General features: G+C 39.9%; 1 protein-coding gene across 4 annotated transcripts in view; it reads left to right on the forward strand.

Moving 5' to 3' along the window:
* LOC124398116 (gamma-aminobutyric acid receptor subunit alpha-3-like) overlaps positions 1 to 18340 on the forward strand; it is a 109687-nt gene that overhangs the window by 68924 nt on the left and 22423 nt on the right. For all 4 annotated transcript variants that reach the window (XM_046868147.1, XM_046868146.1, XM_046868148.1 and 1 more), the window contains 2 exons: positions 6093 to 6175; positions 17843 to 17986. In XM_046868147.1, the coding sequence (XP_046724103.1) occupies positions 6093 to 6175; positions 17843 to 17986 (227 nt within the window). The remainder of the gene's footprint in view (positions 1 to 6092; positions 6176 to 17842; positions 17987 to 18340) is intronic.

Genomic DNA, 18340 nt, shown 5'->3' on the forward strand with positions numbered 1-18340 from the left:
GTTTATGAGATTTGCAAATAATTGCATTCTGATTTTAACATCTTACACAGTGTCCCAACTTTTTTGGAATTGGGGTTATGCATCATCTTACTCAAGTGAACCTGCAGGAAAAAACACAACAGAAATACAGACACTTCAGCCGGCATATGTCTGAATTATTGAGGAAAAATGTCAACATGTCTGCACATTCACACAGTTCCAACTCACACTGACTTTCTTCTGAGAGAACAATGTCTGTGTATAGGAGAAGAGGAAGTTACAGGAGCTTGGCCATGTGCTGAAGAGAGATACATTTCACTGGAATCTCCTGGTGTATAAAACACATCAGGATCTTTCTGTCTCTTTTTCTGAAAGCTCTTTTTATCTGCTTTGTGAAAGTATGGTGTCTAGGATTGAGTCATCTTTCTTCCCTTTGATTAAAAAGCGATGACCTTTGTCTTCCTTTGTGCTTTCCGAACGATGAACTCCTTAGAGCCCTTAGAACACTTACTCTGGTGATAAGAACATAAACATAGAAGCATAGGCACATAGCCACATCGTTTTCTACATCCAATATATCTTTTTTTTTGTTTGGTGGTGATGAGTCAGAGTGAGACTTCGCCCATACACCTGCACACGTGCTGACGAAGACACAGACCTCAAAACAGGACAAGCCAAGGCAACAACAAAGCACTTGCTGACCTTAAGAGCAGGACGAGAGAACAAAAACCTGTTGTTTCACTTGCTGTCTAATGAAACGGTCCGTTATGTGGCTGAGGAGCGACGCCCAAGGTCAGAAGGAAGCGGACTCAAAGAAAAAACAGTCCGAATTGAAATTGAAGCCGAGATCTCATTCAGATATAGGAAAGAAGAGAACGTGCTCTATACAGCCAAAAGTACCTCAGAATCCCTGAACATTACCCCTATATAAGGTTCTTTCCGGCTTGGAAGATGCAACAAAAATATCATATCAGGACAAATCAGGACATTTCTACAATCCACGCTGTGTATCACAACATACTTAAGCTTCAACCGGTCCACAGTTACAGAGTCAGAGGTTGTTTAATGTCTACAAATAAATACAATGAAATCAAATAAACAGCATCTGTTCAGTACCATTTAATTTGCAAGTATTAAAAACTTCCAATGATATCTCAAAGAATATCACATAAGCCTTCATCACATCACTATAATAAGTGAAATATCACCCAGCTCTCGGTGCTCTACTAACATTTATTACAACATTTACACAACACGGGTGTCTAGAACGTCTCTGTATGCCGGAAAACTTTCACTGAGAAATAATATTTCAAAATATTACTCAACGATGCTTTCGTGCACAAAGTAAGCGCTATGAAGACATGGTTAATGGACTGGAAGAATTTTAGTCCCCTCAAAAGATCAACTTAAAATATAATGGGAAGCCGTTCGCAGAAAAGTGGAACTAATCACAACAGCAGATTTTTTTTAATTAGAGATCACTAATCAGCTTTATTATAGCTGCACAGGAATAGAGATGCACAACACCGAGTGATTTGGGAAGAGGAATTCTACTAGTAGTAATTTTCATCTAAAATCTAAACAGTGAGGAAATGGTTTGAAATGATGAAGTCAGATCTCAGATAGTAAAGGTAAAGTCAATTTTAAAATGTAAACCATCTCCAAATCACTGTAATTTAAAATAAACCAATCATTATGTCGCTCTGTAGACTGTTTGTTGTTTTGCATTTGCAAGGATTTTATAACAAACTTTACACAATAAAGAATATCCAGAATAAAATTAAACAAATATTTTGTGACTCCAAAGAATGATAATTCTCTATATTTTTTGTCTCTAAAATGGGCTTCTTCACAGTCGTAAAAAAAATTAATTGCATTTTGTAATATAAAGCATATGTTTTTAAATTGTATAAATGACTTAATTAGTCAGTATAATACAAGATTTAAACTTATAAATTGTGTACGATCATTTTTCCAATGACGTGTAAATCTTAGGTATAACAAGCGCCAGTTTTAGCTCTCGTTTACTCATAACAATGGTTTTTCTTTGCTTTCGATAGAAGTCAAACAAGCCGTTATTCGTCTCCCCAATGAATATGGTCTCTCATGTGCCGATATGCAGCGTGTTCACTAAAGCATTTCCTGGAGCAGTGATCATTTCAGCGCAGCAGCATGATGCAGTGGGAATACTAACTCTCAGCTACTCTCATTGATCCTCCCCAACAGTATGACGAACGCCGCCAATTTGGACAAATTCCAAAAATCTTTCTCCATGTCAAGGGCAATCTGAAAGAGGTCATTCGTGAAGAAGAGTATGGCTGACAGAGTGGATTGCAGGCCCTTAGCATGACAGCCTTCAGGTCACCAGAGTGTGAAGAAGTTTCATGAACCTGTTTGATGCTTGTTAATTAATGTCAACAAAGCAAAAGTGCACCACAGTTCATTTGCAAGGGTCTGAACATCATAGACATTATGTCTGTGTATTACCCAGGAGACACCAAGCTTTATCTCATTAAGCATTTAAAGATGCTGGGAGAGATGAGAAGAGAGAGAGAGGAATGCAGGAGGAAGTGTAGATGCTCTGTAGAGCGTGTAGTTTATGTGCTGCAGTATATCTTGGAAACAAGCCTAGAATATATAAATAGGAAAGTTGTCTTTTTTTTTGAGAGAGAGAGCAGAAAAGTCTTCTTTTCTGAATTTATCTGCATTGTAAACTGTACTTGTAACACAGAATACCGTTCTGCTTAGTAGATTTACCCTGTAAAGTATTTCGAGCTGTCATAAGGCACCCTGTGGTTATGAACTCATTAGTTCTACGAAAGTTTCATTGTGCTTCGCTGTGTATCGGTAGAACTTCATGACGCTTAGGTCACGTACCGAACTGTCAAACGCTCAACCACTCAGAATCATTCAACTTTACGATTCTGCTGTCATCCCAGCATGTTCAGCCCAAACCTCTAACACCGGACACAGTTTGATATATTTTTACCCTCCCTATCCGAGCTCGGCAAAATTTTTGCCGGCAAGAGCAGTTTTATATCCCACTCCAGTGTCCCAGGGGGCCAGTTAGACCGAGGTGTGGGCTGAACACATGGCTTTACTCTCGAATTCAGGCAGCTGAGGCTACACATCTGGTCCAAAAGTAACAAATGAGAGACAACTCATTCCTTAAAAGCTCAGAAGCTTTAGCTCTGCTGTTCACCATGAGTAGGAGTCAAACTAATAGGACTAGAGGGATCTGGAGTTACACGGTTAAATGAGTAATAATTTGAAGAAGTTAATGTTTTTCTGAACATGACACCATATAGAAGATCAGCATGTGTGGGTTTTTTTTGATAAGTTAGCTTCATTTAGTTGGAGGTGGTGTTTATGCATGATTTTAATGACAGTCAGTTATTCATTCCTAAGAATTCATTAGGGGGAAAATGTAGTTTGTAGTTTCAATAGTATTAAAATAAAAATAGAAACTTCTATTAGGAACTTTACAACTAGAGCAAAAAAATACAAATAATTTAGCAAAAGCTTTAAATACTCTTTAAAAATCCACAGATGCACTCGTTTGAATCTGTAGCAGACTTTATTTTAACCAGAGAAAATATTATTCAAGTAATTACTGAGTTTATGTGTCAGAAACAGTTTATTACACAGATTATTTTCAGTGCTGTGAAACGTGTGGAAACACTGAGTGTTTTATGTTTTTTGAGAGACACGTGTGTTCCTTTTGTTTGTGTGCAACAATCTCTGTAATGTAACGTTATGACAATTTACTTTGAACAAACATCTATAAATGTCCAAATGTTCCACTTTATTTTTTATAAAAACAAAAACTCTCATAGCCTAAAGAAATAATCTGTATCACTGTTCTGGGAAGATGTTCCACTAGACTTTGTGGAGATTCATTTAGCTACAGTGTTAGTAAAGTCACCTGATGTAGGTGAGAAGGTGAGGAGGCCTGGGGTGCAGTCAGCTTTCACATTCATCCCAAAGGTGCTCCATAGGGTTTAGAGCAGGAGATTTTCCACTCTAATCTATGGAAAGCAGATCTTCATGGAGTCTTTTTATGGGGTTTGAGACTCATGCATGTTCCTTTTGTTCCATGCAACAAAAATGTAGTAAAAGGCAAAAAAAGAAAAGATCTGTGCACAGACGAGTCTCCACCAGAAGAACTTGTGTAAGAAGGAGAACTGGAGAGAAGATGTGAGACTCCCTCACCCCCACACCAACACATGGAGGTGGAAGTTGAATGGTTTTGGGTTGTTTTGGAGCAGGAAAGGCTCCAGAAAATGAAAGAATTTCTGAACCAACGTTGCTCCCATTCCACACTTCATCATCATGCAGTTCCGTCTGGACTGTGGCTCATTGGAACCGACTTCACCGTACAACAAGACGATGATCCGAAGCGCACATCTGAGTTCTGTAAGAGTTATTTAGATAGTCTTCTGGAGTGATATCTATCATGGAATCACCAGAAAGAAAGAAAGAAAGAAAGAAAGAAAGAAATCAATCTCAGACTAGTGAAGAACATCTCTGGTGAATTTCAGCGTAATGTTTGGCGAAACAAAGTGTCCGGATGCTGAGAGTGTGTGTGTGTGTGTGTGTAAAGCTGTATTACAGCAAATGGAGACTAAATGTGGAAGGGAATGTTCAAAAAGCACACAGCAAACGTATGGTCCTCTAACGCTTGTCCATAGAGTGTATCATCTCCAGCTGTATGTAATGTAGAATATTAGGGAACTTGTGGTCTTGTTCCTTCACCAACACGTGCAGTTTCTAACTTTTAAACAATTAGCGTTCCCTAAAGTTAGAAAGCATCGATATGACTTTGATTCACCTCTGAGAATAAAGCTGTTCCACTTGCTAATTAGCAACTCAGAGGAGCTATTTATAGCTAGTTTCACCTTATGAACAGCACCGCAGTGTTGAGGTGTTAGCGTGCCTGGTGTAAAGTGTATGACGTGCTGCTGAACAGAAGAAAAGCTGAGTCATTTACTCTTACACTCTTACACACTTACACTTTTCCCTGACCTTGAGTTGTCAGTGCACGAAGAACATAATGTCAGTCTTCTGCTTGCACATTTCACAAATGATCTTTTTGTACTTTTGGTTAGAAAACGTGTCTAACGTATCAGTTCAGCGCGTTCGTGTTAAGATGCGGAGCTGCAAGCTGCCCCAGATACACATGCTTTCAGCAAAATAAAACATGACAGTTTTTAAATTTTCAGCACACTTCTGGAATCCACACGCTCAAGTTGCTTCTCGCTCTTTTGCCTTCGCATTGCAGGGTGTCTGCAGCTCCATAAAAAAAGATTCTTAAATTATTTTACAAGTTTATGGGTTTAATAAATATAAATTCTTTTATACAGTCCACTTTAATCATCTACTTCATGACCATAATGATTATTTGCTCTCAGTGCAGCAGGTCTCTGGTACCTTTCAGAACTTGCTGCACAAATCCAACGTCACATTGACTCAAATGGTCACCTGAGCCTTTTTAAAGTAGGGCCTTTTAAGAAACCTTTTTTTCAGCTGTAAGTGATATTAAGGGGGAAAAGTTCTGATGTAGTTTTATGTAATGACAAAAACAAAAAACATCCATAGTGCATCAGCATTCCAAAGGAAATGGCCAGATTGGGTTAAACCCAAATAGGAACTTGAATAGTCACATTTACATGCATAGTGTGCAGAACAGCATATTAGAATGTAGAACATGCAGAACAATGAAGCAGATGTTCTACAACAGCAAAAGGTAACATCAAGTTCTATTCTTGTCAAGCAAGAACTGTACCCTGATGCTGTCCAGCAAGTCTGTGTACATGTTTCTTCAGATTTCTGTTGATGACTATAATGTTGTAAAATAAAAATCTTTTTGTTTGTTTGTGTTTTTACACTTACAAACATGTTTTGTTTTTGTAACTTGTAACATGTAACTTAAGAATAATAAACAGTCTACAGCTTGTTTTTCTTTCTGTGAAACATTCAAAAGTATTTTTATATTTCATCACCGTGACAGATTTGGTCTTAAATGACTTTTAATGTTTCTTTATATTAAACTTCAGTATACCTGCAGTCGCGTCATCGCTCTGTCTCACGCTCGTTATCTCTTTTACGTGCAGATTAACTATTCACGCTGAGTGCCCCATGCATCTGGAAGATTTTCCCATGGATGCTCACGCCTGCCCACTCAAGTTTGGAAGCTGTAAGTGTTTATCTCTCTCTCTCTCTCTCTCTCTCTCTCTCTCTCTCTCTCTCTCTCAGTGTGATTGGTATTCATAAAGCATCTCGGATGAAATCGACCGCCTCCAGCTGCTCGTAGCACTCTGCCTTCATTCGCTAAAACGCCACAACCAATTCCGAAACATTGTCCTTATTACAAAGATGATTAGCCGCTTTAGACTGCAGGAATACTGCTCGTTTTTGTCCTTGGAATAATCATGAACTGCGTCTGGTGTGTTCTTTACTTCTCTAATGTAAATGCTGTAGATCTTGAGAAAATTAAGATGTGATGGCTGCAATAAAGTCCAGCCCACCACAATATTCTTATGGCTTCAGATCAGATCTTTGTTGGTTAACGAAATGCAGTTTTGAGTTTTTCAGAAACTGTTGACCTCTACAGATTTTCCACACACAACATTTTGTGGAGTTACACAGAGAGGTGCCAAAAACTAACCAAAAACATTCAGAAAGCATCAATTGTTCAGTTGGAGCAGACAGGCAGACTGCCTTAAAACTGACTGGAAGTCTAGTTCAAATAACAACTTTTTACAACCATGGTGAGCACGAAAGCATCTCAACACATCAAGACCATTAGTTTCTTTGGTGAAGAACATGGGTTCCTGTACATCTCGGAAAAGTATGTGTACTGAACCGAAAACCTTGTACTGAAAAACTTTAGTACGAATACATGTACCGTTATACCCCTAGGAGAGCGTTTTCAAAAGGCTACATGGTGGTGGATGAAGTACACAAACCATGTATTTGAGTTAAAGTAGATCCACTAGATAAAATAAGACTCCAGTAAAAGTAAAAGTGTTCCTTTAAACTTTCACCTAAGCAAAAGTACAAAAGTTTTTCCCTTTAAATGTACATAATTATCCAAAGTAGTGATTTATTATAACTATAATGTTCCTATAATAATTTTTATCACAAGATTCTTCACTTAATCACCTAAGATTATGTGTAAAGACTTAAATGTGACTCTCAGCACACTGATCTATTAATAGAATGATATTAATGACTCAAACACTGATTGATTTCTATTACAATTATCATGAACCCAAAACCTTCTTTTCATCTACTTCAGTAAAATCGTGTAAATGAGGTCACGTGTGTGGTGGTGAGTTCGAGTCTGGAGTTTCTTCATCATTTATTCCTCTCTAAATGTTCTGCTTGATGTTAAACTGATGCTGAACTGCATTTTGGTGCTCAGTAGATGCACCAAGTGCCAATAAGAACAAGTTTAAAACAGAGCGTACTTTAGATTGGTGCTCTAGTTTGGATCTGCACAGCTGTGATTGGTTGTTACGTTGTGAGACAGCAGTTGCAGTTACAGTACAGCGCCTGTGACTGTGCGACTAAACAGAAACATTTAGAGATTCTGACTCTGACATATTGCATGTTATAGTTGGAATTTAAAGTCATTATTTTTTAAATATTAAAAATAGTCTTAATGTTTAGGGATGTAGTAGCCTCTTTATTCACCAGAACAGGGAGAAGAACATCCAGCTCACAAATTTGCACCAAGGATGTAATGTAGTCTGGTCAAAGAAATATTTCTTTTTGTGGAATCCATACGAAAAGGAATTTGGGTTGTTCTGAGAGGACGTATGCAGTTGATGGAGGTTATATATTTGTAAATAGCTAGCATTAGTTTTTGCTTTTATTGTGAAAATGACCTCTGATCAACGTTTTCCAATATACATGCATATCAAATATCAGCTGAGAAGCTGAGTCACGTGACCTATCAGTTAGTTAACTAGTTAAAGCAAACATCCTACATCAAGACTGTAAATTCAGATTCTTTTCAGACTTGTTTTAGTGCAGGGTTTCCTCTGAAATACACAAATTTAAATGAAGAGTGTAGCCACAGGCACTGGAGATCACCGTGATGCAGCGGTCATGTCACCATGAATAAAACATCTCCCCCAGGCGATAAAACAAAAGGCTTCCACTCCTCCATATTCAGCTGTACCTTCCTCCTTCCAACCGCAGGCCCTCGTTACGAAGGGGCTCAGCACAGAGGGGCATCTCATTTGATCCTCCCGCATATCATCGGAAATCAGCCTGAAAAGATAGCGAACAGTCGGCTCTTTTATGCAACCGATGCGCTACGATCAGCGAGTAATTAGCAGCTTTTGTTAGTGGCTGACAATTACGAGCGTGCTCCCTCTTGCCTCCCCCTCCTGCATGTACCCTCTCATTCGCCTCGTCCCTAATCACTGCCTACTTGCATTTTAGCTGACGCTGCCTGTCAAACTGCCTGGCAATCACATGATCATTTATTTATTTATTTTTCATAATATACTTTGAACTTTGAATCTTGAAAATCAGCAAAGCAGAAGAACCGGGTGATTTGGAGTGAAGTGTGTTACTCCATCCACAGGAGTGGAAATTCTGAAATGTTTATTGGAAACATTTTCCTTTTATTTATATTTTGCAGAGTAAGTGGATTGACAGGGAAAGTATTAGTTTAAACAAAATAGATTCCCAGAGAAAGAGCGATAACAGACTTTCAATGGAACAGATGTCATAAAATGCTAATTATTTTTATGTCAAATGATTAAAGGTGTAGCGATGTGAGGATACGCCGACGATACTGAAACCTGGAACGGCATCACAAAGTGTAGGAAACCCTAAAATTGTATGTTTTAGTTAGTATGGTGTTTTCCATTTACAAAACTGTGAACTATGCGATCAGTGTTATAGATTTCACCACCTAATGAGTCTATATTGATTAATACAAACTACTATCAAGTCTTTTGAAGAAGCAAGGAGATGTTTTATTTAGTGCTGATTTAGTGCTGAGTGAACACTGTGTTCTGAAGTCGAAGTTGAGGATGTCCAGTTGGCTTGTTTGGATTTTCTGACAGAATTGTGACCATATTAATCATAGACATTGGTTGCCTTCATGAAAGCCTAGAAACAATTTCCAAAGTCTCCCTTTTATCTGTTTTAATCTCCACTTCATCTCTCCCTCCTCTGTAGCTTTCTGCACTCTTTCATCTCTTCCCGACCCTGACTCCTTTTTCTCTTTACACTTGGACTTTGCCACTGACTCTTTCCTCTCCTTTCTATCCTCAACCATAGACCTTCTCTGCCTCCAGACCACTACACCCAAGAAGACTTCTTGCCCCGCCCCTGGCTGTCAGAAGTCTTGAGCAGCCATCGGCAAGAACTCAGATCAGCAGAGAGAAAGTGGACAAAATCACAACCGTACACTCCTGACCAAATTTTCTTCGGATGTGACTTCTGCCGAGACTGCCTTCTACAAGAAAAAGCTCAAGGCCTCTGCACAAGATCCTCGTAAGCGCCACAACATCTTCTCTTCACTATTTAAAACCCCCTGCTCCACCTGCTTGATTCTCCCTGACTGCTGAAGACTTTCCCTCCTTCTATAATAAGAAGATTCAGGAAATCTGCCAGACCTTCACTTAACCCCAACAATGACGACACTACACAGCCAGGAATCCCATACTCCTTCGTTGTCAAGTTTTTCAACCATAACAGAAGATGAGATACTGCAAGTCATCCAATCTTTCAATCCCACCACCTGCCCTCTGGCTCCAATCTCTTCAACTACGCTCACAAGACATCCTGCCATTCTTCTCCACAATCATCAACAGGTCCTTAACATCTGGCCAGGTGCCAACTACCTTCAAGCAAGTGAGGGCTATTCCAATTTTGAAGAAACCTGCTCTAGATCCATCATACGCTCATACAAAGTAACATAGAGGGGTTCCACGTCTGCCCCACACAGACGCTTCACTGGTGTCCCACAAGGCTCAGTACTTGGTCCCCTTGTTTCCTCCCTCTATACCCACTCTATTGGTGAAGTCATATCCTCACATGGGTTTTCTTACCACTGCTATGCTGATGACACTCAACTCATCTTTTCTTTCCCTCTGTCAGATACCACAGCTTCCGCTCGGATCTCGGCATGCTTGGCGGACATATCTTCATAGATAAGTACTCATCAACCAAAACTCAAACCTGGCAAAACAGAACTGCTGGTCATCCCAGGTGATTCATCTCCAGGTCAAGATGTCCAAATATCTTTTTATAACTCTCTGCTCTCCCCTTCATCCACTGCTCGCAACCTTGGGCTAACTATGGTCAATCAGCTGTCCTTCTTTTCTCCATATCTGTCCACAGGCTGCCCAGGTGCTTGTTCAGTATCTTGTCATTTCGAGACTTTTGGACTACTGCATCTCTCAGCTGGCAGGTCCTCCCCTGAACGCTATTCATCCACTTCAAATGATTCAAAACGCAGCTACGTGACTTGTGTTCAAGCTGCCCAAGTTCTTTCACACCACCCCACTGCTGCGCTCCTATTACTGGTTTCAGGTAGCTGCATGTATCAGATTCAAAACACTGATGTTTGCCTACCAGGCAGAAAATGGACCTGCACCATCTTCAGAAACTTCATCACACCTCGCACTGCACCACGCTGCCTGAGATCCTCCAGCACCGCTTGACTAGTTCCACCCTCTCAGAGGGTAAGAGGAAAGTATACTTCAATGCTATGTTCTGGCACCAATGTCAGCGATGAACAGCGGCGTCTCTGGCTATCTTCAAGCGACGGGTTAAACCCCACCTCTTATTGAAACACTTAAACTAACGCTTTCCAAGTTTGCTTTGTTAAAAAAGAAAAAAAAACTCAACAGAGTTGTATGTTGATTTATCTTAAGTTTATAATCAAGCGTACCAGTGTAAATTTATATAGAATAAAAAAAAAAAAAAAAGTAAAAAAAAAAAAACTTCAAATTCATTGATGGAGTTGTAAAGAGGGCTGAAGTCACACGGGAACACAACACAGGGGCTTGGCCACACAACATTCAAAAGAGTGCAAAAAACAAACATTAGGGAACTGAAAAACACACAGGGGGGAAAAGGACACAGGTGGTGTTGAATACCAGTACCAAGCACTGGAAAACATGCAGGAACAATAGGGTGTCTGGAGGTCTAAGGCAGTAACCCTTACAAATCCTTTACATTTAAGACACATTAACATCCTCTTTTACATTTAAGACGTTATTTCATCTATCAGTTTCGATCTAGAGCATCCTTAAGCGTTCGCTGGCCTGTGGATATCCATCACACAGATACCAAGACGTGAATGAAAGATACCCAAAGTTTATTGACAGAGAAGGTGCGCATATAGACCTTGTACAAAACAATGTACAAAAACATTGTTGAAGGCTGTACTGTTCTTGGTACATATGTAAGCATCCATCATAAAGATTTACAGTCCTGGTAGAGTAACTGAGATAGAATAATAACTGACATTACTCCCTCTTATTCTGAAAGAATAATTCATCAAGGCTTCATCATGCATCAGGCTTCAGTGAATCAGGAAAATATGCATCAGGTTTCAGGGGATCAGGAAAATGTTAGGGATTATCATTGTACAGATCAGAAATGGAGATGTTGGTCATTTTGTTAACATTGACCCGGGCGTTCTGGAGAGAGTTTGCCGGCCCTAGCTGTCCAGGCCGGCCATGGTTTGTGGACCTGTTTTGGTTTCTCTACCCCAGGCGGGGGTATGTTCCCAAGGTGCCCTTTGTTGCCCACTACCAGTCGTGCTCTAGGCATTCTACAGGCATTATAGGAAGTCGGACCAACTGTTCGTCTGCTACGGTCCATATAAAAGCGGGCTTCCTGCAGACAAGCAGACCCTCAGCAGGTGAATTGTGGATGATATCTTCTCCTATTATGAGTCCTCTGGTCTTCCTGCTCCTTTCGGGTTCAGAGCTCACTCGACCCAGAGTGTGGCGGCCTCTAAGGCCTTTTTACTCTGGGGTTAATCCTCAGATTATTTGCAGTGCTTCGACCACTTTGACCTTTGCAGGTCCTATAGCCTTGACCTTAGTTCCACTTCTGGCCCATCAATCCTTGAACCTAGCTGTGCCCATCCACACTAGGGAGGGATTTGTCAATTTGGCAGTGTTGTACTCTCGTTTCCAAATCGTTGTTGACGCAGCTCGAGTTCCTGAAGGGGAATGTCTCAAGGCTACGTAGGTAACCTTAGTTCCCCGAGGGAAGGAGACGCTGCATTGAAACGCTATGGGAACGCCCCTGTGTGACCGCGCTCTGAACCATGTGTGTAATCTGACCAATAGGCGTTTGGAACGTGACATCATCAGCGGGCGACGTCGCGTAAACAGGAAGCTACAAATAGCTGCGAGATGGACCAGACACTAGCTCCTGCGAGAGAAGTTAAGCACCGCAAGGATGCAGGGAGTGTGGCACGGGGATGCAGCGTCTCGTTCCCTTGGGGAACTAGGGTTACAGTCGTAACCTAGAGACGTTCCCCTTCAGGAACTCGAGCTGCATCAAAACGCTATGGGAACGAGTGTCCAATCACGCCGGACTAACCAGACCCTGCCTAGAGAGTGAGGGCCTCGGCACCAGCACGTAGGACAGAGGAGCCTGGGGTGGCTCTGAGGTCAAGGTCATAGAACCTGACAAAGGTCAGCGGGGTGGACCAACCCGCAGCGTCACAGATGTCCTGAAGTGGCACTCCAGCGGACCAGGCCGTAGAGGCCGCCACACTCCGGGTGGAGTGAGCTCGAACCCCAAGCGGTGCAGGGAGGCCAGAGGACCCGTGAGCCGACACAATCGCATCCACTACCCATCTGCTCAAAGTCTGCTTATTGGCCGGGAAACCTTTCCCAAAGCGTTTCGACGCAGCTCGAGTTCCAAAAGGGTAACGTCTCTAGGTTACGACTGTAACCCTAGTTCTCCGAGGGAACGAGACGCTGCATCTCCGTGCCACACTCCCTGCATCCCTGCGGCGCTTACCTTTTCTCGCAGGAGCTAGCGTCTGGTCCATCTCGCAATCATTTGTAGCTTCCTGTTTACGCGACGTCGCCCGCTGATGACGCACGTTCCAAACGCCTATTGGTCAGATTACACACGTGGTTCAGAGCACGGTCACGCTGGGGCGTTCCAATAGTGTTTTGACGCAGCTCGAGTTCCTGAAGGGAACTGAATTTTTGCGAGCACTTCCTTCCGCTTTTGTAGCCAGCGCCGTCTCCACTGCATGTGCTTTAAAGCTTCCTGAAGTCACATGGACAGATTAGAAACTTGGTTCAGAGCGTGGTCACGCAGAGGCGTTCTCAAAGCGTTGTTGACGCAGTGTCTCGTTCCCTCTGGGAACCAGGGTAACATACGTAACTTAGAGACGTTCCTCATTGGCTAATTAAATAATTGCGTGGACAAGCAGGGACACAGGTGTACAAATGAACATGAATAGAATTGCTTTGACATTCTTCAGCTAGGTAGGAATGGCCGTAAAGAAAACGCATTCGGTTTTTGTTGGTTTTGTTTTTTAAAAATTTATATTTTAATGTCACATGCATTGATTGTATTCAAGATTATATGATATTATATTATTTTCTTTCCATTTTCCATTTCTTTCTTAGTGTTCTGAATAGGGGACTAAATCTAAGGTTGTGCTCATTCTATTTTCTGAAATCGCGTGACACTTTTGCCCTTTTCACTGGCCATAAAGCTGGGCTGACTGTAAATAAAGCTCTCTGTGCTCGCTGCCTGCTGCACTCCCTGTATCACCAGTCAGAACAATACACTTCATTGCCAGTTACAATTCATTATAGATGAAGTAGCATTAAATTTTATGTGTGGAGCCTTTGATTAACGATTTTACAACTGAATAAAATAATATCATTTCTCTCTGGCCATCAAAATTTCATTAGCAAACCCTCGGATGGTGTGTGAATTCGGTTTTCTCTCAAAAATCTGTATTTTTTTTTCCTCTCTCGTATTTACTGATTTATACACCTTGGATTCAGCATAATGTAACAGTAATTTAATGTATTGATTGCTCCCTGTGGTTCGATACCAAGTGACTGAGATATTGATATTTGTTCTGGAGGATTTTATATTTGAAGCTCACATTATAGAGCAGAGAGCTCACAGAGTGTTAGCTCTGTGTTAGCAGTAGCACCGCATGCCAATAAAGATATAATGTTTATAGGTTTATATGTATAATATATATATATATATATATATATATATATATATATATATATATATATATATACACACAAGTGGCAAAAGGAGAATTTTTCCAGTTCATTGAGGATGTGGCTCTATGCAGCAATAAGAGCATGTAAATAATGTGACTCATATCGAGCAGGTAAAAGTTTTCATTTTCTTTTTTTGTTATAAAGATAGTGGGCAACCAAATGATTGGTCAGACCATATTATGGAGCAAGTTTATTTGTACATTTTTTACATTACAACAATGAGCGCAGCACAACTAAAATGTATGGGAAAGCTTTGCATTACAAAACACTTTTGAATTGTTCTTCATGACGTGTTGTATTTACATGTGTGCTCTGGTTTTTATTGCATGTGGTTTGACTGCTGTCTAATATGTGGTTTAAAATTAACGCCAGTGTGCTGCGTTTAAATCAATCAGTATCCAATCAGTGCTCAAATCAATAATTAGTCTAAAAGAATTTTCTTTTCATTTCAAAACACAACTCATAATAACTAACGTAGTGTTGGGCTGCGAATACACAGTAAACTAATATACAAAATACACACACACACACACACACACACACACACAAAATAAAAAAATCAAGTAAAAGTTTAATACACTACAGTACTGTACACATACAATAGCATTTTTGGGGCGGCGTCTGTTTATCTCGGTTTTTCGTTTATCGCGGGTGATTTTGGAATTGGATTGGATTTATTAGGGCTGTCAGAATGTACACGTTAACACAAATATTTATCAACATGCAAATGTGTTTGACTATTTTAATTAAATATATAAATAAAGAAATAAATATGAGGCGAATTTAAAACCTTCAACGCAACACATTTATTCCCGATGTCGTTTCTTTAATCAGATAAAAAAAAAAAAAAACTCCAGTGAAAAAATTGTAAACACTAAACAATTGTTCTACAGATGCGAAAAAGTCTTAAATCAGGCACCAAAATCCGCCATGATGCACACATCCGGCAATTAAAAGCGTTTGTGTGGAAACAGCAAAAGTTCCGTTTGGTGTCCTAATGATTTACGTACGGTGCAACCTTGGATTGTAACTAAAATGCTTTACGAATGCTTTACAGGACGAGCAAAAATGTTAATTAAAATGTAACTTGCATTGCGATCATCGAGCATCACGTGAACAACGCGCAAACGGCACGCGCTCAACTAAGACCATGGTTCTTTCTGTCTTGCTGCATAAAACAATGGGCGCTCAGGTCAATTCCCACATAATCGTCCTCGTTCGGTGTGTATCCCTTGTACAGGCAGCACTCGCATGAACGTACTGTTTACTATAGAATTGTGACCACGTCTGCTCTCATGGAAGGAATTTCTTCTTCCTAGCAATAACCCTCCTCCTCCTCCCATCTCCCTCACGCCAGCCACGACTTTTTTCAAAGGTAAAGTGCAGGTTAATTTGTTTTATTTTTACTTCATTTTGTGTACTAATCATTGTTATTTGTTTTAGATACATTAGGGACAATAATTTGTACATAAAATACCATTGAAAAAAATTGTATATGAATATTTTTGGGTGTGTGGAACAGATTACATTGTTGTTTCAGTTTGCACATTTTTCCAGTGTAAATTATACTTTAAAACATTTACAAATGTTTACGAATGAAAGTCAGTAGTACATGTGTGTGAATGAGAGGGAGGGCAGTTGAGGGGTGCGGTTGCAGGGAGAAGAGGTGGAGAAGGTGGAGGAGTTCAGGTACCTGGGATCAACAGTGCAGAGTAATGGAGAGTGTGTTAGAGAAGTGAAGAAAAGAGTGCAGGCAGGGTGGAGTGGGTGGAGAAGAGTGATAGCAGGAGTAATTTGTGATAGAAGAGTATCTGTGAGAGTGAAAGGGAAAGTTTATAGGACTGTGGTGAGACCTGAGATGTTGTAGGTTTAGAGACAGTGGCATTGAGTAAAAGACAGGAGGTGGAGCTGGAGGTAGCAGAGCTGAAGATGTTGAGATGTTCGTTGGGAGTGACAATGATAGACTGGAGACAAGGTGAGGGAGGTGAGATTGAGATGTTTTGGACATGTGCAGAGGAGGGACATGAAGCCACCAGGAAGGAGGAAAAGAGGAAGACCAAGGAGGAGGTTTATGGATGTGGTGAGGGAAGACATGCAGGTAGTTGTTTTGGAAGAGGCAGATGTAGAGGACAGGGGGTGTGGAGACGGATGATTCGCTGTGGAGACCCCTAATGGGAGAAGCTGAAAGAAGAAAGATATATATATATATATATATATATATATATATATATATATATATATATATATATATATATATATACAGGTAGTCCTCTACTAACAATGGAGTTATTTTTCGATGACCCTTTCGTGAATCAAAAATATCGTAAGTCGGAGATTAATCAAAATGAACTGAAGCAGATGATTTCATTGCTTCCATTGTTCGATACTTGTCCTTTCTAAGCGTCGATATTGTTGAGTGTGATAGCTGGGTTTCATGTGATATGACTGTGACAGTCTTTCCTGCTTCATGCTGATTTATAATTTTCATTTTCTGCTCTAAACTGATGGCTTTCCTCTTCTTTTTTTTTTTACTACCAGCAGGAGACATACTTGGGTGCTTGGAAGACATGCTTTTATCACTTAAATTGCTGTTTGAAACTGTTTGAAACAGAAAAAAATACACACTAACACTGAGACAACTTTACTCCGTCGACCGCTAGCGAGAGTGGAGCATCTCACAGGGCGAGAGATTCGCTCATCCCAGCTGCGTGTCCAACGTATCGTATCGCACATCGTACGCTGCTGCCTGCTGCGCGGAATTTTTTTATATTTACACAATTTTGTCGTATTGCTATCGTCATCGTAAGATCGAAAAATCGTAACTCGGGGACCATCTGTATACAAATGTCCTGCACACAAAATAATATAAAAAAATGTTCATCTTGGTGAGTATTCACAGAAATTACATAAATATTACATACATTTGTTTCAAACTTCCTTGTGCTGTGTGTAAGCTACTGTGCAACAAAATTACACTAACAATTACATCAAAGTCAAAAAAAATTTTTTTTTAATCTGTATTAATTTGCATGCATGTCAGCTTGTGACCAAATAAAATGTTTATATTTATGTTTGTATATGATACAGTTTATATAAACTTCCCTACATTTCTAACAAATTACCATAGATTCCTGGAATATTTCCAACTTTGAATATTTCCCAAATTCCCCCAGATGAAGTTCCCATGGAAAGTTTCCGGACATTTACAGGAAAAATGTCCACCTCTACCCAGGAGTTCTTAAAAATATCAAATATTGTGATATGGGAAAATACTTTAAATATATTTTACACACATGAATTCATTGAAGAGACAATAATTGTGCTACACATGTACAAAGAATTTTTTGCAATTGTTTGATATCCATAAGAGCAGAGTATTTATGGGAATTTCTTTGAACAATTCATCGAAAAATTAAACAATAAAGACCACTTTTACAGTCGTCTTTGCTCATTTTGACTTATTTTAGAAAATGTAATAATAGCAGCAGTTTGTGTAACTTTGTGTGCATCCTTTGGCCCATATAAGCATTTAATAATATTCCACCTGGTTATTGATATGATAATAAAAACGAATGCTCATCTTCCTCTGTATCTTTCAGATGCGTACACTAACAACGAAGTGGTCTACATCTGGACTGCGGATGATGAGAAGTCTGTGTCGGTGGCTCCAGACGGCTCCCGTCTCAACCAGTATGACCTGCTGGGACACGTCATAGGCAAAGAGACCATCAGTTCCAGCACAGGTAAAGTCTCACAAACCTGGAAAAAAGAATTTGGTCAAAAATGTAAAAAAAACTCTTGTCTTTGTAAATGTATGATGTATTTTAAACTAAACGCTTTAGCTGATTTATTGTGTAAGACTGAACATATTTGTATCTATACTTAAAGTGGCCGTGGCCTAGACCAAGAGTTATATGTCTTCTAAACTTCATGTTCTTCATCCTTAGATTCATTGCTCAGTTTCTAAATCTGACACTTTCAAGAATTATTTCTAACCAATTTGAGAGAATAAAGATGGGGTGCTGTCCTTTACAACAACAGTCAAAAAATAACATTTTATTAGATTCAGTCATTTACAAGAGTTAGCAGGATGATTT

This window comes from Silurus meridionalis, chromosome 15 (assembly GCF_014805685.1).
Source record: "Silurus meridionalis isolate SWU-2019-XX chromosome 15, ASM1480568v1, whole genome shotgun sequence".
Lineage (NCBI taxonomy): Eukaryota > Metazoa > Chordata > Actinopteri > Siluriformes > Siluridae > Silurus > Silurus meridionalis.